Below are 26,817 nucleotides of genomic sequence, written 5' to 3' on the forward strand. Positions count from 1 at the left end.
ATGCCTGACAGATTGATAATTCAAATGCACGTATAATGTATCAATAATTTCGAAATTGAGGATATGTCGATTGTTTCGATATATTTCGATTACCTTATAAGTTCCATGAAATTCTGGACATCGATCTAAATATGGCACTAAAGAATATTTCCGAATTCTTCCGACACTCAACGACACAGCCGACATATTTTCACAAACGACGAAAAAAACAGCGCACCACCAAAGTTTTCAAATATTCATGACGCGGGGGTCGTGTATCTATTGAGATTTCGCCACTGACTGACAGTACCAGCACTCGTGGGTGGCACAAGCCACAGGGATTCACTATCACCTATCTGATATCTTTTCGTTTCGTCAAGAAATCGTATCGATAATAATTTTCCCTGGAGAATTGTGGTAATGTTCTCTTATCGCGAATGAATTGTGATTAATAAGATAATACCTCGTATATACCCATCCAGGCCAGTCATTCCAAAGCTTGAAAAACGTTTAACCGAAATTTAAAGTCATATAACTCGGCTACAGATGTAATATTACTAATTTATACCTATTTCGTGTAATCTTACTGAATTACACCGCTATTGACAGCCATTCCCAAAATTTCTAATGTCCTCTACATTGAGTACGGCTTTTTGTGTAGTGCTGGATAAGAAAATACTAGTTCATTGCCACCGGAAAAAATATCAGGCAAAATTTCTTGACCTACGCGATAATCAACGAATTATGTTTGCTGATTATACTCTCGCCTTTACCTTTACTACCTTTACGTTTTAGAAGATAACCGTATTGCACGATTTAATGCTTCGAACTTATATGATTCTCTTAAGATTGCTCGATTTAGCACTAATAATATAAAAAATATAATAAAGTGTTACAATTTGCACACTGCAGATACAACACTAATACAATACTTACAATACTAATGGTATAATACAAAAAGTTTCGTCTACTTCGGATTGCTTAATATATTAATAATTGCTTCTATGTATACAAAAATATTGTGTCAAAACCAAGTTGATTGATGTAGAACAACAAATATGATGACTTGCGCTTTTCCGCTCATCATTTTTCTTTTTCTATTTTTCAAGGTCACTGACAATTTTTAAGCGGGACAATTTGTATGTGCTAGACTTTACACGTTATTGTTAATACTTTCGTGATTCACATGCTTCAATTTATAATATGACTCATTTTATTAAAAGCTAAATTTAATATTATCATTTTATCTGTATTGCCCCCTTCGTGTTCCTTCAGTTCCTTCGTAAGGATAAACAGACTAAACGTGTAAAACATCATAAGTAAGAGATTATTGTAAATATTCCAATCGTCGTTTCCATACTTATAATTCTTGTTTGTATACTTATGTTCGTACTGTAACATATTTCTTATTGTATTATATATATTTATATATATTCCTTATTTAAACGTATATATAGAATAAAAGTAGAAACTATTTGTAACATATAACCATTTAAGCGCGACGACACGCGTTGCGAAATCTCAATTAGTTGTCATCGTGCATAATATGATATAATATAATATAATATAATATAACATAACATAACATAATATAATATAATATAATATAATATAATATAATATAATATAATATAATATAATATAATATAATATAATATAATATAATATAATATAATATGATATAATATAATATAATATAATATAATATGATATAATATAATATAATATGGTGTATGTTTACGGTTTTCATTCCGAATATGTAGGTATGTATATAGGTACATAATTTCATAAAGATGGCAGTTGAGCTTCGACGTATTGCATCGCCATCTATCAACTAATGCAAATAACATTAAGATCTGCAATGCGTCGAGAAGCGCGTTCGACGATAAAGATGTACATACATGCATCAAGCTTTTCTCTAATTCAAGGAAAAATATAAGACACGTTAAATAACTCTCATCATTGTTGGAAATAACAACGAAACAATTCTATGAAAGAATGCAACATGAAAATGTCACGACTAAAATAGATTAACCGCACAGAGTATGCAATTACTCAGTTCGGATGCCTATAGCGAACACGAAGCACGTGTAAAATTCTTTGTATTCTAAAACGGGCTTATGAGTCGTCAGACGGCCATGTTACGCAACAAAGAGTAAAATATCGCAAACAAATAAAGCACGTTTACTTCGCTTGATTTCGTTGGTCGTTTTTAGCAAATCGGACGATGCGAAGCTTAAGAACATGTTTAAGATTGTGAACATTCTAGATTGAACTTCCTTTCGAGCATTATCTAATTAGCATTACTGATCGATACTATCGCATGTATTGTCTTATCTTCATTACAAATCGTCTTTCGTACGATTTATTTACTAACCTAATCTCTATGCGTTACTAATTGAGCCAACAATCCACGTACGGGAAGCATTCGCAAAGGAGACCTTACGTGTCGACGTATCCGTCATAGTCATAATAGCCCTCAACGCATTGTAATTCGTCTTTCAACCGAATCGATAAAGCTTAAAGGAAGCCTTGTACCTACGTTCCCCTGTCTCCTAACCTCACCCACGAAACATTGAATTGAAACATTAAAGTCACATATCGAGATCTGGATCGAACGATATCGCAAATTTAGAAATACAAACTTCGAACACCTTTACACACATTTCCACCTAAGATTTTATGCAATTCTTAATAGTATGTAGATAAATGTTGTAAATTGATCTCTAATCTCATGCGGAGATTAATGATTATTATTACCATTAGCATTATCGTATCATCGAAAGTAAGATATTTCTTTTTTGAACTTATCTACTATAATCAGTGTTTTTAAATTAAATATGCTAATATTTTAAATATGTTTTTAAATATTTTAAATATGCTAAATACTTTGTTTAGTCTTTAGTCAAATTTCCACATACGATGCATGAATGTTAGTAAAATATATAAGTCAATAAATATATAAAGTAATATTTATCGTATTCTTATAGAATTTTCAAATAATAGACCTTAATTATCTGTTTAGAAATTTTCCGGCAGTATACTAAGATTAAATATTACATACATATATTACATACATACGATTCATCGATATATCTAATTCCTACTTGAAATTCATTTAAAATGTTTAAATTCTTAATTTTTTTAGTGTTCAAGTAGATGATAACAACAGTCTTTTCGTGACTTTAGACAAATCTTTTTATACAATTTAGATCTTAAAAACTAGATAGTCTCTGGGGATAGACATTTTCCTCAGAATGCTTTGTTACAAATTTTCATATTTATTAGTTCCTTAAAATCAATTTTACCGTGTTTTAATAAGGAAATATTCTTATAATACAGAATATACTGACTGTTTATCAACACACAGTTCATTACTTATGATTCTGTAATTAAATTATATCTTATCAAAAATAACTAATTGTAAATATGTGTATACTTTTGATCAGTAGTATAAGTACATACCTACTTACGTATATATGTATACACATATGTCGATCTTTACTCTTGACATCAAATGTTTTATTTATATTTTGTGATTTAAACTAATACATTTTTCTAATTTTATATTATAATATTAAATAAAAAATAAATTCACATCAAAAACTAATAACTAAAACATACACATTCTGTTAAGGCGAAATATTAATCAAAAAAATATCTGTAATCAACATAAAAATTGAGATAATTTCATTTATTGAACCTTAAGATTTGTTGATTAAAACAAAAATTTTGTGCAATTATTTCACGTTCTATGGATATCCTTTGTTGTTTTAAAAATAAGAAAAGACTTTGTTACGAAGATCTCTGTTCGTTGCCCTGACACTTAGTGATAGTAAGGTAATCTACACTTTAAAGAAGAAGAAGGTAAGGCCCTCCAAATTTCTTGAGGCCAATGTATCACACCTTTCGTCACACAACTACGCAATAATTGTTTATGTTCAGGATCGTTCGTTACACTTGTTATTTACGAAAACTGTTTTACATGATTCGCATGTTTTACTCTTAAAAAAAATTCTTAAAAAAAATAAATATTGAAAAATTGGCAAAGTTAGAAAACTAATTCTGTCATATCTATAGACCTCTTACTGGTAATGAATTGTATCTCAAAAAAGACCTGCTACCGAGAATTTGAATCCTTAGGATTTCGATATTGAAGTAAATTCGTGCGACTATACATATCACTTCTTTAAAGACAGTTTCTGCCAATATTACTCAATATGTATTACTTTTTCACTATTAGATACCATTACAAGTTCACCATTTCAGCTACTTTGCATATTATTGTATATTATGTGCATTCTTTGCACATTTACACTTTTAAATTTCCCATAAATAAATAAAAATCTGCAGTATTTCACTGCAGAACATACTATAAAACTGCTTTAAAACATAATAATATTGGTAAAAACATACGTAACATACATAAAATTGATTTATAAAACAAAGTTACTAATAAATTTCATTATATCATATATCGACATCAATAAATACGATTATATGTAATAATAGTAAAATAAAATAAAATTTTGTCTTAAACAATATTCTTTTCAAATTCTTTTTATACTAAGCATCTAACGAAGTAATAATTAACAATTAATAGTTACTTAAAGATTATTTCCAATACTTGAAAAGGAGAAAAGAATTACTATATAAATACAAATCGTTTGATCAAAGGGAAATGTAACTGAAAGACCGTTGTAACCCAGAGGGAAGGACTATGGAAAATAAAGAAATAAACTAAAATGCAAATTATTTTGTGAAATCACGCGTAAAGTAAGGAATCAATCCACCACACCTTACTATGATGTACACTACGCGAATATGTATAGTCGTGAACGACAATTTAAATAGTTAACAACGAACTATTTTCATCACATTTACTTTATCCTCATGCAATTTATTTCTTTTAAAAGATATAAGAAGAAACAAAACAGCAGGCCTTCACAAAATAAGCAACGTTTTTTCTCAGTTCTAACCGGAAACGAACATTATTATCGCTGCTGATAATTTCCTGCCTAAACGCAAGGAATTTAGATGAAAAGTATCATCGACTCGTAAACAACCTTGTGACCAACTATTTTTATGTATAAAAAGATATTTCATACTCATTATTTAAGAAAATAAACGAACAATCATGTCGTAATTTGAAACTGTATCTTCAATTTCCGCGATTCTTCAGTCACCGTCCATTTTCGCATATATATAAATATATATATTAATATGAATGTTTGTAAAAGAATAAAATCTATATTAATATAAAATACAACCTAATTAACTTACATATGTATGTAAAGTTATTGTATGAAAATCAGAATTTAAACGATTTTGCTTAAGAATAACAATTATAAATGATCGAAATCATTTTGTTTATAAATGACCATCATTCATGACGGAAATTGTTTTTAGTTACAGATCATCATTTTTGGCGATGAGAATATTTTTTGGTTAGTAATGAGTTACCAGAATGCCAGAAATCGCCAGAAATCTCCAGAAATCTCCAGAAATCTCTTAGAAATTTAATAACCATTTACTTAAAATTGCCTTAAAACTAAGAATTAACTTTTTCAAACTGATGTCTTCGTAAAAACTTTTTAGGATATATTTAGATATTTGTAACAGTATAGAAAAAAATTGCATAGGAAATAGAAATTTATCGATTTTATCTAATGACTATCAAATTTTATCAAACTATATGAATAAACAGTTCAGATAATTCAAAATTGGCTCACAATTACCTATATCTAGTTTACTAATTAGCATTAAAAACAAAAGGAACAATGATTACGAATAAACGAAAAAATTATTTTTTATAATAATATTTTCTCAACTACATTTCTATTATCCATTAATAAAGTGAGTAAGTTACGGTGTCACTGTCACTAGCATCAGCATATCGTTTCTCTTGTTCAATCTTCTATCTAATCTAGCTATCCCTAAGACGACTTTCCTCATAGATAAAACCTCTCATAACCAATGTATGTAATATGTAGATACCTAGAACATCTAACAATAAGTCTTAGCATACCTTTCCTTTACTCCCCTAATATTTCCTACCGTGATACTAATACCATCATTAACAACCCACATGATCAGACAAAGCCTCATTTCTTGAAAAGATGTGATTGAATTTCCACAAAAAATTAAATATATAACTCGGAAGAAACAATTTCACTTACCTTTCTCTTTCTCTCCTGAACAAAATCTACCCTGCGAACCCAGACTTCCTCCGTCGAATCATAATCAAGAGTGCTAGAACTACTCGCTTGACTCTTCATTTCTATCAAACTGCTGTCGAAGAACCTTTTATCGAGATGAGGACTAGGCAGAGGACTGGTCCTCGAGAAAGTCATACTGGTCGAATAGGTCGGCGGGTCCGTGGCTGGGAAGGTCATCCCAGGGCCAGTGGTATGCCTTCTTCTTAGAGGAGGCTTCGTGGTGGACGTCGGTGAAGTAACCGTCGAGGTCGTAAACCTAGATGACGAGGTAGTTGTCGTAGCAGTCGTCGTCGATGTGATCGTCGAGGTAGTTGTCGAAGTTGTCGTCGTTGTCACCGAAGGGATGGTAGTTTGGGTATTCGGTTCGGATATACTGGGGGTAGGATTCGACTTTTGATCGATTTTCTCAGAGCTGGATTTCTCTGAAGTAGACGGACTAGAAGCTTTCGAAGAGTCACTATCGTTCTTTTCGTCCAACTCTTCCGTCTTCGCAACATCCTTCTTACTTTCACTAGCATTTTCCGCGGTCGATGCTTCCAAGTTTTTCACTGAAACACAAAAAAACGTATGTTAGCAACCACATACTATGAAGGATTATCGGTGCCACTTGGCCTGACGTTGTTCAACTTTACGACAATTTTGCCCTCCTTCTTGTTAGTACGAATGTGCCCTATTTAGTATTTTTTCATTTTAAGAAAAACTAGAAAATCCTACGTGTTTCGTAGAAATCTAGAAACAGTCTAGAAACATGCGTCATTTATTAAGACAGGTTGAAGTTAAAATGCCAGTAAGACATTCTATTGTGATACATATGTTGGTATGACAGCTAAGTCTTCGGCAATCTTCAATTTTTAACGAATTTTTGTTTATTTTTCTTCAAATACAAATGTTAAAAAACCGGAGCTTCAATCCATTTATATATTTAGAAAATTTTCATATAAAAATTTGTTAGCTATTCGCTAAAATGCGATAGAAGGCAACAGCGATCACTGAAATCTAAGGATAAACCTAACATCTAACGATACGATGTTCACAGGTTTGCCTTGGAATGCATGATGGTCTCTTTGAGCATGTTCTGTAAAACAAATAATGCGGCACAAAACTCATTAAATCTTATAAACAAAAACAAATAGGACATATGTTTATATCCCTTTTTATTGTTTTCTAGTGTATAATCAATTTCTGCTGCGAGTGTATTTCGACTGTCACACTCTGTCCTATCACGACTGTCCTATCAAGAATAGGAACACTGTTCGTAGAGGAGGAGTATGAGGAATAGCACGAAACTTACCTCGCTACTTCTAAAATTAATGCATGCCAGACTGATTTGACTAAACTAGGTAATAATTTATGCATATGAAAATGACGTAAAATTTTCTAATAAGTACGAATTGACGGTGAACATTCCTGGTGGCGATCTCGTTGTCCAATTTTAATTACCGACAAAGTTGCTATTATTTGAGTCGGTCGCACTTGTAACACCCGCTCCTTTCACTGTTATAATGTCTGATACCGAGCATTGAGCTGCGTGAATCGAGTCGACACACGCTCGTTTGCACAATTTGCCAGACTCTATCATGCAGCATCGTAACATGTCGCGTTGTACGTCGTCTGTTATTATATTTTTCTTCGCACGAATATCTATTCCCGTGGCTGACAAAACATGCATAATATTAACGGGCAGCGATATAATTCAAGAAAAACAACTATTAAACTTGTTCGGGCTGCCGATTTGAATAAGGAAAGAGAACGTGGAAGATTCGCAAGCACTTGGAACTATTACATCGTTGGAAACGTGGAATATTATGCTTCCGGGGGCACTCTATAAATAAACATCAGCTAAATGAAGTAACTGTTCGCATCTCTAGCTGTGTTCCATGAAGTGGGTAATTCGCAAACAGTAGACGCGTTGCTCTCGTATATCGCAAATAAAAAGTCGTTTCGATTGGTAGTCACGAGAAAAATAAATTAAATGAATGGAAAATGTAACGCGTTGTCATTAAACTTATCGACATGGTATATTTGATTGGTAAAAATTATTCTGAAATATAAAGCATCAATGATATTAACTGATTTTTAATGGTAATGATAGCGATTAAAAGAAAAATAAAGGTATGTATGTATAACGTTTCCCTTTTTGATAATAATAAATATAACATATCGTTATCGAAAAATAAAGTGTCTTCTTACAGTGATAGTAAAAACGTTGCAAAACGAAACTAAACACAGTTAAACCTCTAGTCGCACGCTAATCTTAGTTCTCATTGAACGAGTACGAGCCCCTGTTAATAGCTCTTAGCGCGTTTTAATGCTCGAATCATGTTTCGTAACATGCTGCTTTCCTCGCAATCTTCCATAGACGCTGGCAATGGCTGCAAACGATCGGAGAAAATCAATCAGGTTCTTATAATGAAACATGTAACATTTTAAATCGTAGCGAAAGAAATGAGGAAAATTGCTGGAGGAGATTAACTGCTGAAAAGTAATTATATCGAAAAATTAATTTTTCATTTTATTCACATATACCTAATTGACTTTGTTATGTCTTTAAAATAATATTCGATTCAAACAGATTTTCAGATTTGAAGAAGATATGAAATAATCGTTCTTATATATATACACGCACACACACAATTTTACACTGAAATTTTTTTCTTCAAACATTACAAATCTTTTTATTCGCTGGAACGAAAGAAAGATTGAGACATAAAGATTCGATAATAAGATTAATTTGTTAAGGTCTTTTTTTAGCTTATGTACCTAATTTGTACAAAAATTTCTATAAAAAGATAACTAAATATAGGAATAAGATAAAATAATAGATATTCGCTGAATGTCTAACGATCTAAACTAAACAGCAGTTGTACAATATTGGGCATATATGGTGTATAAATGAATTTCTTTCTATCCCACTTCAAGGTACTTTAAACGCACGGGAATACATATTTTGTGTCGTGATTTAATGCAAAAACCAATATATTTATTATATATATAATATATATATTTATTTAAACAGCAGAAGTTTGTGTAGATTTATGACAAATTCTTCCTTTAATTTATTTACTTTTTTTCTCCATAGTTAGGTATAGTAGAGTAAAGTAGCTGTGCGCAAATAAAGCCAAACTGCTTTGTATATCACGAGTAAAGTTAACATTAAGATTGTAAAAATTTTTAACAAAATGTAATTTCTTACATGAAATAACATATTTTATTTGTGTAAAAATATAATAGTACTTCGATAAAAATAATAAATGAAAGAAGGTGTATGGAAGGCTTACTTACAACCTAATAATACCGATATGTTATCAACTTATGTAGGTATGTATATATGTCTCAGAAGAAAAAAATATCTAATTATATTGATACATTAATTGTTTACCGCTATATGATTACCATCTTATCGAAATTTATGCCTTATTAAGATCTTTCTTTTCAAATTGTATGCAAAAATGTAATTTATTAAATAACAAATACATCATAATGTAATTTTAACATTAATATGTTACTTAACCAGATTTTAGCTCTTTTCGTAATTACATAACGTTTTTACATAACGTTTGATATTCTAATATAACAAACGAGTTTGAATATTCTTTAAACAACTAATGAGGCAGCAGATAGCCATAAAATCAGATATACCATAACTTATGCATACAATAATTTTCTATCGATCATTTTTTTCCTGCGAATTAAAAGGCAACGAGTTCAGTATCATCGATACATTATGATACATTAAGATAGATATGAGATAACCGATGAAGTAATGAAATTTAAAAGAACAAGTTTTAACAACATTAATGCCAAATGATATGAAAAATGTTCCTGGCAAGATAACACGATTCAGCAGATTCTATGTAAACAAGAAAAATAAACGTTCTGGAAACATGTCAATGCGTGTGGAAAATTTGCATTGAAATATTAAAGATACTTATTCGAGAAAAATAAAAAATACGCTGCATTTCTTTGATATTTCGATCTTTTTGTTCTCTATGAAACAAGGCACTTGAATATTGTGAATTAAATAATATTTTCATTTACGCGATGAAAATTTTCGCTGACTTTCATGAACCATGAAATCTATCTATAGTAATAATCTATCCATCTAAATATATTTAAACAGATAATAGATTAAATAAGAATTTTAACTACCAATAGTAACTACATTTTATTTGAATAAAACCCGTTTAAGTAATGCTATTATCAACTAACTTAATATTTGTTTTCCTTCCAAAATTTGACTTCATTTCTCTTTATGTAAAAGATTAGTAAATAAATAATTAACTCTTTTTCTCTTCTCTTATCTTTTACATTTTCAACGGTGAGAGCAGGATATATTAATTTTTTATAAGATCTTGAAATATCTCAATGAAGATTTGAATCGTAATTTATAGCTTATGATTATAAAGTTCAATTTAACTGAACATTACGGAAGCTTTGCATCGTGTGTTACTTTGGAACGAAATAACGACAGTGTTTATATTACCTGAGTTGAGTACTCCACAACTAGATCCCACAGTAGCAATTAACCGCTTCTCAACCATAGACGAGATATTTAAAAACAATATGTGTTCCTAAAACAATATGCTTTTCATCCGCTATGAGGTTTTGTGAATTAATATTTTTTCGAATTAGATCTCTCGTTCTGATAAATAAATATACGAGATATCTCGTTCATAGTAACCCACCGTATAAACGATACAGTGTAGCGGGACAATACATCCGTGACATCCATACGATTTGTATACATCAATATGGATCCGTACGATCCATATTGCGTCACGACATATCTCGTCCATGGTTGGGAAGCGGTTAAGAGTTAAAAATGGTAAAACTTTAAAATAAATAAGAATTTATTTGTTCAATTATTTGTATAAATAAAACTTAGCATATTAACTAAATATTAGAATAATAATGGTAATAAAATCTTTTTACACGCAAATTGAACATACCAAATAATCATTGACAAAGAACTGTAATGTTAAACAAATCAGACAGTGCAAAGGACGACTTAAAGAAAGGGAAATAGTTACGGAAGAGATTAAAGAGAAAATGATGGAATGGTACAGGCAGCTGGAAAGAAAAAGAAAGGAGATGCAACGTTTAAGAAATAGAATATAAGGAACAATACTAAAGGAGGATAGTGCAATAAGAAGACGAAAGTAAAAGTACAAAGGGATGGGAGGGGGTATAAATATAGAGTTAGAAAAACAAAAATAGTACGGTATATTTACAGGTTATATTAATAGAATATAATTTGCTATAGCAAGTTGAAGTGGATAGTAACAAGGCCAAAGAGAAGCGAGAGAGGCGCAAGTGGGTGAAGTATGAGAGGGAGGATATTTTAAATAAGCTAGTATTGTAAAACTGAGACCATTTCTTGGCAACATGCCGAAATAAAGACATATATATACAACGTAAAGGACAAGATTCAGCAATAATAAGTATACACCTAACTTGCGATATTGTATATTGTAATATACAATAAATACTAATATTATGTATGTATATTATCTTTCTTACCGTCTTCATTTTCGTATTCATCCTCTTCCCTGCACTCAGACAATCGTCTACCCCACGGATAAGGACTATGCGTTTGATTTCTTGATGGTAATCTGTTCACGTGAGAGAGGAAGTAATGATGAAAGAAACTATCCACACCATCTGACTCCTCTCCAGAAGATTGCAGCATATCCTTAAGAGCAGCTAAAGAGGTGATAGTATTATAATTGATAGCTGAAATCAAGTCATCCTCGATATCACTGTCATCCGTCGTGTCGTCGTTTTTCGTCGTTTGATCCGTTTTCTTGACTTCTGAAGTAACCGTCTTAGTTTGCTCGGTTTTCGAAGCTTCCGTCTTATCGTCTGAACTGGTTTCAGACTCGTCATCAGAAGTGCTGGTAGACGTTGTACTACTCGATGATTTCTCGTCTTTCTTCCCATCAGTTTTTTCCTCTTTGAGTTCGTCTTCGTCGGAGCCTTTACATTCGTCCACGTCGTCATCTTCGTCTTGAGAATCTTGAGACACAGCCTTTGATAATTTATTCGAAGCCTCGTCATTTTGACTGATATTCTCTAAATTCTTTAAATTCTTCAACGCCTCCTGCTCCTCTAAATCCTTACTTATCTTCACGTTAATGTCTTCTTGACCCGTCATTTTGTTCTGACGCTGATTATTGGCAGTCACATCACATTCGTCCGACTCGTTTTGCTTGTCTCCACCGGAACTCTCCATTGAGAAATCTGAAAGGTATAATTTTTCTTTAATATTCACTGTACCCAACTATAATTCTTAAATAATTATTGTCAGACGTGTAATTTCATTTCATAAAATTCCACGTGATTTCGTTTTAACATTGTCGTTCCACAAATACACCATAGTATACTATTAAAACTACATTACTACTATACATTATATTTCAATAAAATCGTTATGCATCTTTCTGAAAATTATTGTCTTATCATCTATATAGATTGTCTTTTACGTGCATTATGTTTTCTTTATATAAGAAAAATGCCGTTTCTGTTATCAATGACTGATAGATAAAAATTCTTTTTACGGTTCAAGAACGATTAGGAAATTCTAAAAAGGATCAAAATATGATTTGTAGATATCATGTCTTGAAATGTTTAAGAAAAATAATACATATATATACACACACACACTTGGCTGTTATATCTCTGAATTTTTTGAAATTATAATTGAATTAAACGATAATTAAACATGCGCGTATGTATATAGTAATATTTGGTAAGAGCAACTGAAGACAAAATGAGCGTTACGTCTAATCCCTATACTCGCATAAATGGAATGATGATTTCTAGGCTGCAGATATTTATGCAAATTCATTAAAAGAATTTTAAATTTGGGCTAGAGACAGTTTCATCCACCAAATAACAGCTGCTATTCTTTGGATATTTTATGCATATCTATCTACATATATTTTCACATATTGTATGCATTTTATGCTTTTTACACTTTTAACTTTCTTATAAATACATAAAACTCTGTAGTCTAGTGATATCAAATTTTTATTTCGACTTCTGCAGCAGAGAATATTATTTAAGTATCCCATAATACATATGTTTTAACCAAAGAAATAAAATACATTTGTGTTTGCATTTATATTTGCATGTATATTCCGTTTTCTTTAATACAACTGCCAATCAAACAAATAATTTTTAGTTATTATATACCAGAAATATCCATTTTTTTCAAAAATTAGTCTATTAGTCTATTATCTAATGTTGAATTATTTTAACAGGAAAAAGTTTCACGAAGCGCACCTATACATGTTTTAGAGTTATTTTAAGAGAGAAATAAACGAGTATGAAGTATGAAAATAACGAGAAATTATAAAGAAAAATTATCTTAAAAATTCAAGACTGTAGACCCCAAAGAAGTTGCCATTATGGTACATGAAAGACATTGCTGCAAGCAGTTAATGATGATGTATACTGTATGTGGTATATATTTACTTCGCTATTCATTGCGCGATTATTTCGTCGTTCCTTAAATACTCTCCTAACGTACAAAAATCATTCACGACATTTTTGTAATTTTCCAGAATGGCAGGGGAACAGATTTTCAACGCGATGCGATTTATAATCAAAGCGATAATTACTAAGACACCGAAAAAAATTAAAAATAACTTATCAATCGATTAATCGTGTAATAATATGCTCGTAAGTCGATGTGTTAATCTATACTTATTCTCTCCTCGTATAACGTAAATATAATTATTCCTTTTATTAATATTCGTAAAACCTACAAATATTTTCTTTCTTCTTCTCATCTTTTTCCTTCCAAGAAGTACGAAATACAGAATGGTGTACGAAATATATTCCTTTCCATTTTTTTTCCTTTCACAACGTAACATTCACATTCGCAATACAAGGTAACGTAGCAAATAATCACGTCAGAATCGAAAATAATAGAACAGACGAATGTTCCCAAATAATAAAAGAACTAGAGTTCATAATGCAACGTAATGGAATATACGAAAGGATATACAAATTTTGTAATTGATCGACCATGTCTTTTGAATCGTGCTTTTATGTAAGTTTTAACGAGAAACAGAAAACAGAAATATCGCGATAACGTCTGAATAAAATCTTAACCACCATTTACAATTTATAAGATACATGCGCTTGCTCTTATTGGTCAACAGCAACAGCAACAGCAGCAGCAACGATGTTTTATAGATACTCTATCCTGAAAGATTCCTTAAGAGACTTGCATCTGTTTCTTGTACAGTCATACAAAAAAATATTACAGAATTTTAATTGAAAATAGGTTGTATATCAAATATACAGCCGTAAGTTAACAATAATATTATTATTAATTATTAATTTTCTAAAGTTTGACACATATTATATACCTATGTATATTTATGTACATTTTAATACATTTTATGTTAGTCAAGTGAACATTACAATTATATAAAAATTCGTTTGAAGAATATACCAATATTTTGAACGAATTTTGACTTGTTCAAATAAAAAAAATTAACGAAAAAGCATTAATTCAGCGATTCGATGGAACGAATCCCGTTTACCTCTGCGATTTTCAAAAATCATTCAGCTTTGCTTTTTTTACTATGTCATAATTTTTATTCGTTATGCGTGTTGAACGAGAACTACGTTTGCCACTTGAAACCTTAGGCCTAGAGTCTTAGAGGAAGAAACAAAAATGGCCGTTGACCCAAATAACTTGATTGATTAAATGCAATAAGCTGGTAAGCTCTGTTTTCGAATCCTTGGTTCAACAATTCGATCGTTTCTTTTCCTCTTTTTCGATCAATTTTTTCGTGTTTGGTTTTCTTCGTGAAAAATTCCGAACAGTCTACCGAACCGGAATAAACCTAACATATATCTATTTAAATTCGTACATTAGAATGATTAACGTCGAAATTACCAACAAAGTGCAAATTAGGAAAATTCTTTTTCGAATATTATTTTCCTTTTTCTTTACCTTTTTTTTTCTTTTTTAAAAAGTAAAAGACGCTTTATTGCATCTGTGAACACGTCACTGGCGCATTGCGGTAAGTACGCCCTCTATTTCGTAACCGTGGTAACGTTTGTCTGTATACTAAGTTTTACTATAGATACATATTGTACATTGTACAGCAACCTGGTTCTTCACCATACCCGCTAGGAAAAGCAAGTAAATCACAGTATGTATGTAATGTACCTATATGACACGACGCGGCACGGCGTGGCGTAACAAGCAACAAGACTAACGTATAGCTACACCACCAATTATTTTTATCAATGAACTTTTCCCGTACTCCCACGTATCAACCGAAAATTCAAAATAAAGAAAGAAATGCGGTCGAATACGAAGCAAAATCAGTTTGAACGTAATGTTTGATATAATTTTCAGAAAATTATTACGCACAAACAAACGTCAATAAACTGATAACTCATTCGACGAAATCGAATATATCGCACATAAGGTTAAATTAACAAACTTTGATAACAGTCGCATTCGATCTTAAATACATAACTTGCGACGAAGTAATCTTAAACTGTAATGAATCGTATGATTAATAAGACATAATGATTTTTAAAGTGAAAAGTATTACGTGAAATACTTGCATCTATCACAGTGATTATAGGAACAATCAAAAATACAATTTAAAAATATTGAATGTATCGCATCTTTTATATTACATAAGCCTACGATAACATAAAAGCGTTTCTAATTTTTGGAAAATTCAGATTGAAATTTATTCATCGATAAATTAGAGCTGGTAATAATTAATTACCCTTTTTAATTATTATTAATGTATATTATAATTTATAAATATCATGGCACTATAGTATTTGTAATAATTCTACAAATTTCAGTTTTAAACAATTTAGAACTTATATATAGTAATCTTTTATACAGTAACATATATTTGATAATATACAATTACGTGAACGTTTTTGTTTTAAATCTTTACGTATTATGTACGTAAGTGTACGTAAAATAGTAAATATACACTCGAGTGTGTCTCACAACTATAAAATCACACAAAAACTTTCAATTTTTATGGGCAATGTACCGAATGTCTAGCTGGACAAATTGTAAGGTGCAAATTAAATAATAAAAAAAATTTCGTGGGTTGTGTTAGATATTTTTACGTTTACATGTTAACGTGATAAAAGACGACGTACATGCGTCATATTTGAAATGATATTGAGAAATAGTTTATCCTTTTCTTTCCCCAAAAAGAAAGGAAAGCAGCAGAAAACTGTTCTAATTTATTCCTGTCCTATGTAACAGAATATTTTATCATAGATAAACAGCGCTCGATGTACAATGGTTGCAATGTTGCAAGGCTACTCCCTGTCCTTCACTGATTTCGATAATTTTTTAATATGTGTCGGCAGCATGATTCTGAACAACTTTTTCTTATACATGTAGCCGTCGTGTCAGTCAGTCCTAGTTTCCGAGATATTCGCAGAATACTACACATTGATACACTGGTACTATACACTGCAACTACACATTGAATCCTGCCCATATATCTCTAACACAGTCACAAGCATAGCCGGCACGTTCACTTCGTTCGCCGCTTGATGATCTGTTTACATCCATCAGCTATCGATCTCTTTATCTTTGTATCGTAACTATCAAAAGATCGGTTTGTTTGCGACGTTCGTTATTAATTAATTTGTTATTATTTTACACAAACGTTACCGACTGAATTACAAAAGCTAATCCAAACCAATAATACATTACTAATACATTAATGATATACATTTTTAATTAAGTTACAACTAATAGACATTTCTTACAGCCCCGCATATGGAGTTGTGCACGAGACTTTCACCCGAGAGATCGATGGAATTAGTGAAATGTGAAATAAAATCGTCCCGTGCCTATCCAAGTGTTTACATATACTAGACCTCGTTTATATATACTATAAACTATAAACAAAAGGTAAGAGTTAGGTTTTGTTTAGATTAGGTCATTGTATCTGGTACAATTATAGGCAGAATTCACTATACCGATACCGACACTTTTTTGCATATATCTTGGAAACTAAGGTCGTTTGACATAACGGAAAGTTACTTATATGTATACAGGAAAATGTTGTCCAAAATGTTGACATCTACAACTTATTAAAAAATCATCGAAGTCGGTGAGATGGATGAGATATATCGATAATTAGTAAAAACGTTTCACAACATTATTTTTAATCGACAAATCACTACGAAACCTTCAAACCACCTATTATCTGTATATATATATTGCGAAGGTAACTGACCTATTCATCAGCGCGCAGCTTAAGTCGTTGTATCTAGAAACGTGTTTGGACATTGGACAGTGTACTTCTTTTGTGACATAGGTATGGAATAAACAAGAATTTTTGAAAATTTTGAAAAGATAAAAAGTGGATACAATTTTTTTTACAGGATACACATGTCTCTATGTCCACTAAAATTAAATACGTGAAATTTAAGAATGTTCAAACAGAGAATAATAAACATAAATTCAAATAGCGTGCGAGCAAAATCGCGGGCGGATAGCTAGTCCTATTAATAAAAAGAAAGTAATTTAAATAGACAGTTCTCTAATCCCCTGGAATCAGGTTAACGCTGGAATAATTTTATCATCCGAATTTAATATGCAGAGTAATAGATAATATCGGTGAAGCAAACATGACACGGATAAGATAAATAACTTTCCTCCTTGGTATGTATATTAATATAAATACAACAAAATCATAACTCATCGGGAGTGTCCATAAATACTTGAAATCAAAAACAATCTACATCAGTTCGATCAAGCAGAAACAAAATAAAAGTACAAGAATAAAACACTATTGATTAGCGTATTGATACGTATTGATTTCTATTGATTCAAGTTGAACTATTCAACTATTAACGCAAATAATCACGAGTTTCAATTGGTTTTTCTACGACGAAAGAGTTCGGGGATGAAATTTACCAAAAATACGAATAGAGTTATACATAGCCGTTTAACATAATCTTGACAAGAATAAAGTAGTCTCGGCGATATAGATAGACAAATATCGCGGAAACATATGCGGATGTTTGGCAGCACGCCAGACTCGTTTTGCGAATATGTACTTGTTTCCCACGTATGAGAGTGTGACGTAAAACTCTATCACCTTCAGGGCTAGGGCGCTCCACGCCGATTCACCCCCCCTCTCTCTCTTTAAACATCATCTCAAAATTCTATGTTCTCCACCTTAATTTCCCTTTTTCTATTTCCTTTCTTATTATATAATGGAAATATTTATGTTTCATTAATTTAAATACAATTAAAAATTAGTTTCCTATCTATAATTATGTTAGAACCTTCTCCAATTCAAACCATCGAGTATGCATATACTACACGTTCTCACATCTAATAATTGATTTGACGCGTTTTTCTTTTTTTTCTTTTTCTTTTTTTTTTTGTAGTTCGATCTATCCACGAAATGCAATTGTATTATTCTTTCGTGCAAACATTCGTAGAATAAACAGTGGAACGTACAGATTAGAGCATCGCCGCTTTAACGTTGAATTGTTGGATGAGACATCGAAAGAGTGCACCTTGTCACGAGTGTTTGCAATCGTAGCACGTATGACGAACACCTACACGCTACATGTATAGTGTGGAAGACAAATGCGAAACACGACTTTTGTGCAATCGAATGAAAACATTGAATCAGGAATCAGGAATATAGGGACTTTTCGATTTCTTGAATGCATTAACAGGTTGAATGCCTCTTAAAATCGTTCTTAAAACTATTATTCGAGTATTCCTTTTCTATAATTGGAAAACTGTAAATTGAATCAAAAAATGAATTTTGTAGAATTAAATTGACGTACAATTCGATATTTTTACAGCTATTTCTGAAAATTATTCGTTCTTTAAGTATTTAAGTATTTTCGAATTATTAAACGTGTTATTTTTATATTTTGTCTGAATCACTAGAGAAGATATAAATTTTAGTGAAGCTTACCTTGCTGTCACTTTCTTTGTTTTGACAAAATTTAGCAGTGAAAAGATTTTGGAATTAACTTTTTGTCCACGAATTTCTGCAATATAGAGGCTTTAAATTTTTAATTAACATTATGTACAAATCTTCATAAAATGATATGCGATATTTATAATATTCTTCAGTTCAGATGTTTATAATATTATTGTGAGTTGCACCTGAGAAGTAGTTAATTTCTAATTTAGATTGAGTCCTCTTGCAAATTAAAAATCGGAATCTTTTAAAAATTATCTACTGATCTTACTTACATCCGTAGTAATCCTACTTTTTATACAAATCTATATATTTTATTTTTTACATTACAGACCTTTTTCAAGAACAAAATTCAATTTAAAATATTTTTGACTACAATTTTTTCCGGTTAATAATATAAATTGCACTTTATGCTAAGTTTTTTCCCATCTACTTATAATAATAATATATAAATATCATTTTTATAAGATTTATTTTTGATTTGAACGAAATAAGTAAATTACTTGTAAAAACACTATTTTCTTTAACTTGGATCACTCGATGGATTTTTTCATTTTTAAACTTTTTCAATGTTAAAATTTGTAAAAAGGAAACATGTAACCACATTCTGCCAGCAAAAGTATGTAAATTCTAATGTATGTTCACATATATAGGTACACTGCAATTAAAGTGTACGTAAGTATGTATGTGTAAATATGTATATATAAATTATACAAATTTAAAAAGGCACACAATATTATCGATAAATAGTTGTCGAATTTTCAAGTTGTGATGCCTGTTGATTTCAATCACATTATCGCAGGATTTACGTGGTTTGGAATATTTTTTAGGAAAAAGTGCCAAATCTGTAGCAAATTTTCAATGTAACATTTAGCATGTTACAGTCATCGTACATCGCACATCGATGTTACCTCGTTATCACGGAAGCTTTGCGAGAAAATACATTATGTAATTTTATCGGTAGTCAAAGAAAAATATTGGCTATTGCAGATACGTTCATTCGCGTTGCGTGCAAGCGGCCAAGAACAATAACAGTAACGCTGAAAGCGCTAGTAGTCATGTAACAGCAATGAACGCACGAAACAAGTGAAAGGTTCCTATCTCTTGAAAGCGTTCAAGGAACGCTACCGTTCTCTTGTCATTATTGACAACGTAGTTGTGTTCTCTAGTTAGAAAAAATAAGGAAAAACCAATCATACTCCTATGATCGTTCGTAAAAGTTTCAAAAAAAAAAAAAAATACTGATTAAAGATAATATATAATGATTAAAAATAGAAAAAATCTACGACAGTTAGATTTTAAATCTGTGTTGCCATTTGTAGAGATAATCAAAAGAAATAAATATATGTATATAATATGTATCTGTCTTCCTTAGTCCTTAGTTGAAATATTTAAATTTTGAAATTGAAGAGAATTGAAATTTTATTATTCTTTTTTGTGTGTGTGTCATATTTGTTCTTCTTCGTTCGGTTCTAAACGTTTAGTCATTATTTATCCTTACTTAAAAGATAAAGAAATACGGAAAAATTTGAAAAATAAAAAATGTCAAATAGGTTATCTTAATTCAGGAGAACTGGCATAGAATTAATAAATAATTATGATATACGCATAAGTATACGTAGACTATAACATAGAATATAATACAATACAGAATTTTAGTACAAGACACGCATATGCATAGAGGAGAATCGTGCAGTACCGACCAAAATCAGTTCTGGATTTTTTCACTAGATATTAGCACTTTTATTTGAACAAAAAAATTCGTGGACAAATATTTCGCGACTGTATTGCTTATTCCATTGTTTTCGCTATTCAGGCACGTTATATGATATTCCGAATAAAAGTTATTTTCTAGAACTTACATTTCTTCAGATAATAAATAGTTCTCTTTTATTACGTACACCATATCTAGTCTATTGAGAGTAATTACCAGCCCTAGTTTTGCAATTTTCTTTGTGTATTATATACATTATAAACTAAAACATTTTTTTATCTGTAAGTGCAATCTATTGGCAAGTGAAATTAAATACATTTAATCAGTTCATTTAATCTTTCTTGTACCTCTCCCGCAGAAAAATGTCTTCAATTCCAAAGCAGATAAAGAAAAATGATTAGAGGAGAACATACTAAATATGATTTTGAAGCTACTCCTTGAAAATAAAATGACCCAGAGACAAGCCGCTGAGGTTCTCAATGTTACAACAACAAATGTGAAGGCTAGGCACACGTCGAATGCACAGGCCACGAAAATATTAATTATGTCACTTACGATATATGTAAAAATAAGATTTGGAGTAAAACGTGTTTTGTTTTAACACTATTAATCATTCAAACCAATAAATCTATTAGTTACATAAATAGTCAATACCGGACTATAATCTTTCGTTTTTTACGAATTATGACATTTTTGCTCTTGAAAATTATTAGTTTTTATTATTAAATTTCGCAAAATTAATTTTTCTTCTTTTATTAAGTTCCATTTGTACTAAAAACTCATTTTTAAAATGTTGATTTTACAGACTTTAGCCTAAGATACAACAGAAAAACTCAGAAAAACTTACTTTTTTAATTACAGAAAATGAAGCAAAATCTTGGATTTGTCATACTTAATACATAATTACGTACAATCCTTCGTAAAAGTTTCCATAAGAACAGGATTTTTAAAGATTATTATCTTTTAATTTCATGTAACGAACAAAAATAGAAAAAAATGTACATTTCTTATATTTTAAATTTATACAGCTATCTAAAAAATCACGGGAAGGTTAATATGTGGAATTAACATAGACTTGTAATGTAAAATACAGTATAGAACATATCTATAGAGTTATAATATAAAACGAATATACCTATTGTTTGTATTTAGATATGTTAGATGCTAAGTCATACAATACTGATTACATTTGTTTCCTAATATCGAAACAACGACAAAATAAATGTTACAATGAATCATAAGAAACATGTATGTTATTAAAGAAACGACTAACGATGATATTCAATGAGAGTGGTACAGTCAGAGAGAAAATTGCATGAAACATTTGCAGAAAGTAGAGCAGGAGAAAAAAGTCTATCTGTGCAAAATATCGACCGAGTCTTCCATTATCGTACTGTTGCTGTCATAGTTCTGTATCGATCACTTAACCGTACGATGACGAAAAAAGATGTGGGAAAGGGAATAAAAATGGAGATGATCACAATAAGCTATGACTCAAAGTATGCCGTATGTTTCATGTCAGAGTGTTTTCCGAGAATATCCGACGAGTTGCGCGCATTTCAATCTAACGTGCAAACTCAAAGTGAAATCTTCGAGTCAAAAAATTAGTATAAAAACATAAAAAAATAATGCTAAAAGAAATGTATTTGTTCGAGTCATATAAACGAATGTGAATAAATATAAATTATTACCTATTTTCTTTCATGCGTAACAAGGCTTAATGGTTTTAACACACGCAAAGTATTAGTGAATCGATGTCGTTACAGAAAAATTTATCATTCTGACTGATTTTATGAGCTTACACCGTTTTACGTATGACGTAATCGATATTCTTTTCCACTAAAACCTGTTAACTGTTACCAATCCAATCTTTTTGATCAGATGGCAAACACACGAATGTACATTCGTCGAGAAAAATAATTCGAACCAACACAATGGCTTGGTATTATACAAGGTGACATATAATAAGAGGCAATCCTGAGTACTGCGGATAGACTATCATCGACGAGCAGATAGGAAACACCGGTGACCCTTAACTTAACTTTCTATTTACAACATAATATTATCGTCCTCCAATGCGGAAATATTTCTGAAAGAGAAATCGATAAAGGTTAGTGCACCAAGTCAACGAGTACGAATAATTGGAAAATCTCGTTTACTCAAAGAATAAGGTAATTGTCGAGAGAGAAAACAAATGCTGTTACTACAGTACATTAAACGATGTAAAATGCTTACTAAATATATATAGAGATCATAGAAAAGACATTGAGTGTGTATATTGTATATCTTTGTTAATTTAAAAAAAAACCCCTATTAGATCTAATCAAGAATATAATTGTTAAAACGAACAATATTTGAATGTCTTTCAATATTTACATACTACACCCGTGCAATAAAAGTACAATTTTAGTGACATCAGTTTGATCAAATTTTAAATTTTGTCTCGTAAAAAGTGGAAACTGACTTATTTTAAATTTGCTTGAATCTTCAGTCTTGCATTTGTAAAAACTGTTATATATAATTTTATTATCATCTTGCAAGAACCTAAAAATAGAAAATATATGGAGAAAATTTCATAACTTTTTGCTTATTGTACACAGTATGTAAACATTTAAAAATTGTAACCGATTGAAATAAGAAATAAAATACATTATTTCACTATAAATAATTTTATTACATACTCTTCGTTATAATCATCGTCCTTTCTGTCCAAGAATTTCTCCTCGAGAGGTGCAAGTATCATGTATTGTACATGTATTATACATCGTTGTGTGAAATATCCAAGGCAGATACGAACAACTAATGTATAGTGTATGTATAATGTATACCGGAGAAACGATTGAACAACTGAATACACAAGTTTTATATGTAGAACACGCGTTGCAGTAATACTGGTCAACATTGAAAGCAAACAGCTGATTCAAGGCTGACGCCTACTGACGTCGCGCGTTTCTTTGATAGTAATAAACTCACGTTTGAGGTAACCTCCGACCTACCTTAAGTCTTAAGCAACGAGAATGACACGCTTTATTATTTCACGTTATGAACCTATCTTTATACTTATGCACGAGCCCTCCTTCACGAAAAAGGCCAAACTTTCCCTGAAAACTGACTGATATGATAGTTCGATCTTTCGTTATCCTGGCGTAACGATTTTCTGCTAAGGATCTATCCAAGATTTATGAGTTCTGTTTGAAATCGTTAGTGGATTAGACCGTGCTTTGCTTGCTAATAAGCGCAAATTTAATTTTAAGAATGAAACAGTCTGATATGGTTGATGGGATTGACATTGGAAGTAATTAAATGAAAATTGTGTTAATGTGAATCAATTTTGACTCATTTCACTCCACAGATTCTTTTGAAATATATCTCTTAATCAAAAACATTACGTGTATACTTAATTATAATGTACTCGTTTACTTTTTACGAAAATATTCTTCGAATAAATATTTCCGTTTTCATGTACTTACATATATTTTATATTCTTTACTTTTCGCAGATATTTAAGTATTTTCATAAAAATAGCACACACGACTTCTGTAATACCTACTCTCGCAGGGAGTTTAAAATAATTTATAATTTATTGTATTCATTTAAAGCGTAAATATTATATCGTTAACAAAAACACTAAAATGTTTTGTTTATAGTTGCAACTAAGCGGTATGATAATTGTTCTTCCTACAATTTACACATCATCATAGATGATTACACATAACTTTGTTCTTTATGCATATAATATCACATGCAGCGAAAGAGATGTTTCGATCGATTGGCAACCGGTATATGGATTATAATGGGCATACTAGAAGTTATTTTGGACGGAATTTTTTGGCATGATACGAAAGCAATTTGTCAGCAATTAAAGTGTTCCATCAATAAACCTCGAGCCGAGTATTTATGTTAAATGAACTGTATTACTATTACTGTCCGTCATCAGTCGTCAAGTGAGTGTCGTTAATTGGTTAGTTGGCAAGCGTATATAGATAATCTAATAATCTAATATCAGGTATCGAGGAATATCATATTCTACATTTATTATCCTCTCTTGTCGTTCTTTGCTTCGATATTAAGGAAATGAAGGATAATATTAGGTAGATGCGAAAGCTCTATCGTGTTCTGTATTATCTATAAATAGTAGGTTCTTTTTTTATATAAATTCGTTTGCTTTAGTAATGCGTAAAAAATGGTGACTTTTTATTCCTTTTATTTTTATAATCAAAGTTTATAATACATCATTGTATTAATCCGTTATTAATCGTCTACGGTATTCATCTAGTATCATTACCATTTTCTTTAAATAAGGACAATTGATTCTGAAACATTAAAAATTTAAAATTTTAAATAGTTGTTGTACAATTCTTAGTTTAAATAGTTCTTTAATTCTAAATAGTCCCCTTTTATCTAACTGAGATGGATGTTCAGGATATAACTAAGAGTTTCTTTATGAGAACGATAAAATACCTACTCCGTAAACGGAAAAGATATTCTTTATAACTAACAGCTATTGTCGTATGCCCGTTTTGAAACTTATACAGCGTAAGGTATCAAAAATAGATGCTCATTTCATTTCATTGTCAGTCATGATTTTTCGAGATGTCAAATATGCCTTCTAAAAATTATATCATATTCGATAGTATAAAGCTAACCGTTTTGATTGATTGTTATCGGCTATCGGTCTATATTCGTAAAAAATATCAGAAAATGTTTGAAGGGAACAAACATAACCCGGTACTACTTTTTGGAATTAATACGTGATATATATTTAAGAAAGGTAACACTATAATGTAAAAATAATGTAAAAATAACGCAAAAATAATTGTTAAGTGTACAGTAATGAAGTTAAAAATAAAAGAATATGCTGACAATGATTTATTTCTTTTCGTTCTGGAAATATTTTATTTGAAAATCGAACAATAGCCGAATACTTACAAATGAGAAACGAGTTAACTGGATTAAATTAAGTCTAAAGATAAATAGTTCTTTACAAAAGGCATTAATCAATTATGGTTCTGGGGATATCCTTTTTAAAAAGCCACAATTAAATAGCTAAATGTTTACAAGCGAGAAATAAATAAAACGGATTAAATGCTAAATTAGGATCAAGGATCAACGACTTTGTGCAAAAGTTTAATTACTTGAGAAGCACATATTGAGAAATACATATATGAAGAAAAATTATAAAATTAAATGGACAATTTGTAGACACATGGAAAATAAAAGAAAATATCTACAGTGCACGTTATATTACTATTATGTATGTGTATAGTAGAGCAAATGTGTCACAATATCGCAAATGGTATGTTATGAATGCTTATGAAAAAAACATATTACATCCTATTACGTCAGTAAGGTATCTTTCATCGGTATAAACAAATGGAATTATAATTTTTAATGTGACATTTTATATTCGGTACAATATCCCAAAAGGTTGTACAATACGTATCGATTTCAATGTGTATGCATGGGATGGGATCGCTCTTTCGTTTCGATGAATACTACAAGCAATGAAGGAAGGAAACTTTCCATTCTCTAGAGTCTGGAAAAGTACCGAAATATGACGTAAATTTAACAGAGGACGCGAGGTGTTTGTGCCAATATTACTCTCAGTAAACGCAAAGGGTGCTTCGATCCGTAGCAAAGTGACATAAAAATATCTTGATATGTTTTTACCGGAAAATTCATTTGTACAGGATCTATGTGCAAAAGGTAAATATAAAAGCCACCATAGCGGGGGTCTACACCTCCGAATCGATGGACATTTGTAAAACAAAATTGACCTTGACCTTGACCTTGACCTTGACCTTGAAATTCAAGATCCTTTTTCAAGGACTTTTTTTACTGCATCGTATTCCACTCATTATGAGTCACATAAAAAGTCACAAAGAAACCGTGGTTCGCAACTCAACCATTCGCTTGGGAAACGATGTTGAAA

At 30.8% G+C, this 26,817-nt stretch overlaps 1 protein-coding gene across 1 annotated transcript in view; it reads right to left on the reverse strand.

Moving 5' to 3' along the window:
• The window catches only part of SNF4Agamma (SNF4/AMP-activated protein kinase gamma subunit), a 133,757-nt gene that overhangs the window by 88,536 nt on the left and 18,404 nt on the right, over window positions 1–26,817 (reverse strand). Inside the window, exons 2-3 of the mRNA XM_033346735.2 lie at window positions 11,718–12,437; window positions 6,159–6,745 (exon numbers count right to left, since the gene is read on the reverse strand). Coding sequence (XP_033202626.1) covers window positions 6,159–6,745; window positions 11,718–12,429 — 1,299 coding nt within the window. The 5' untranslated portion in view covers window positions 12,430–12,437. The remainder of the gene's footprint in view (window positions 1–6,158; window positions 6,746–11,717; window positions 12,438–26,817) is intronic.

The sequence above is a fragment of the Bombus vancouverensis genome, chromosome 2 (genome assembly GCF_051014615.1).
Source record: "Bombus vancouverensis nearcticus chromosome 2, iyBomVanc1_principal, whole genome shotgun sequence".
Taxonomy (NCBI): domain Eukaryota; kingdom Metazoa; phylum Arthropoda; class Insecta; order Hymenoptera; family Apidae; genus Bombus; species Bombus vancouverensis.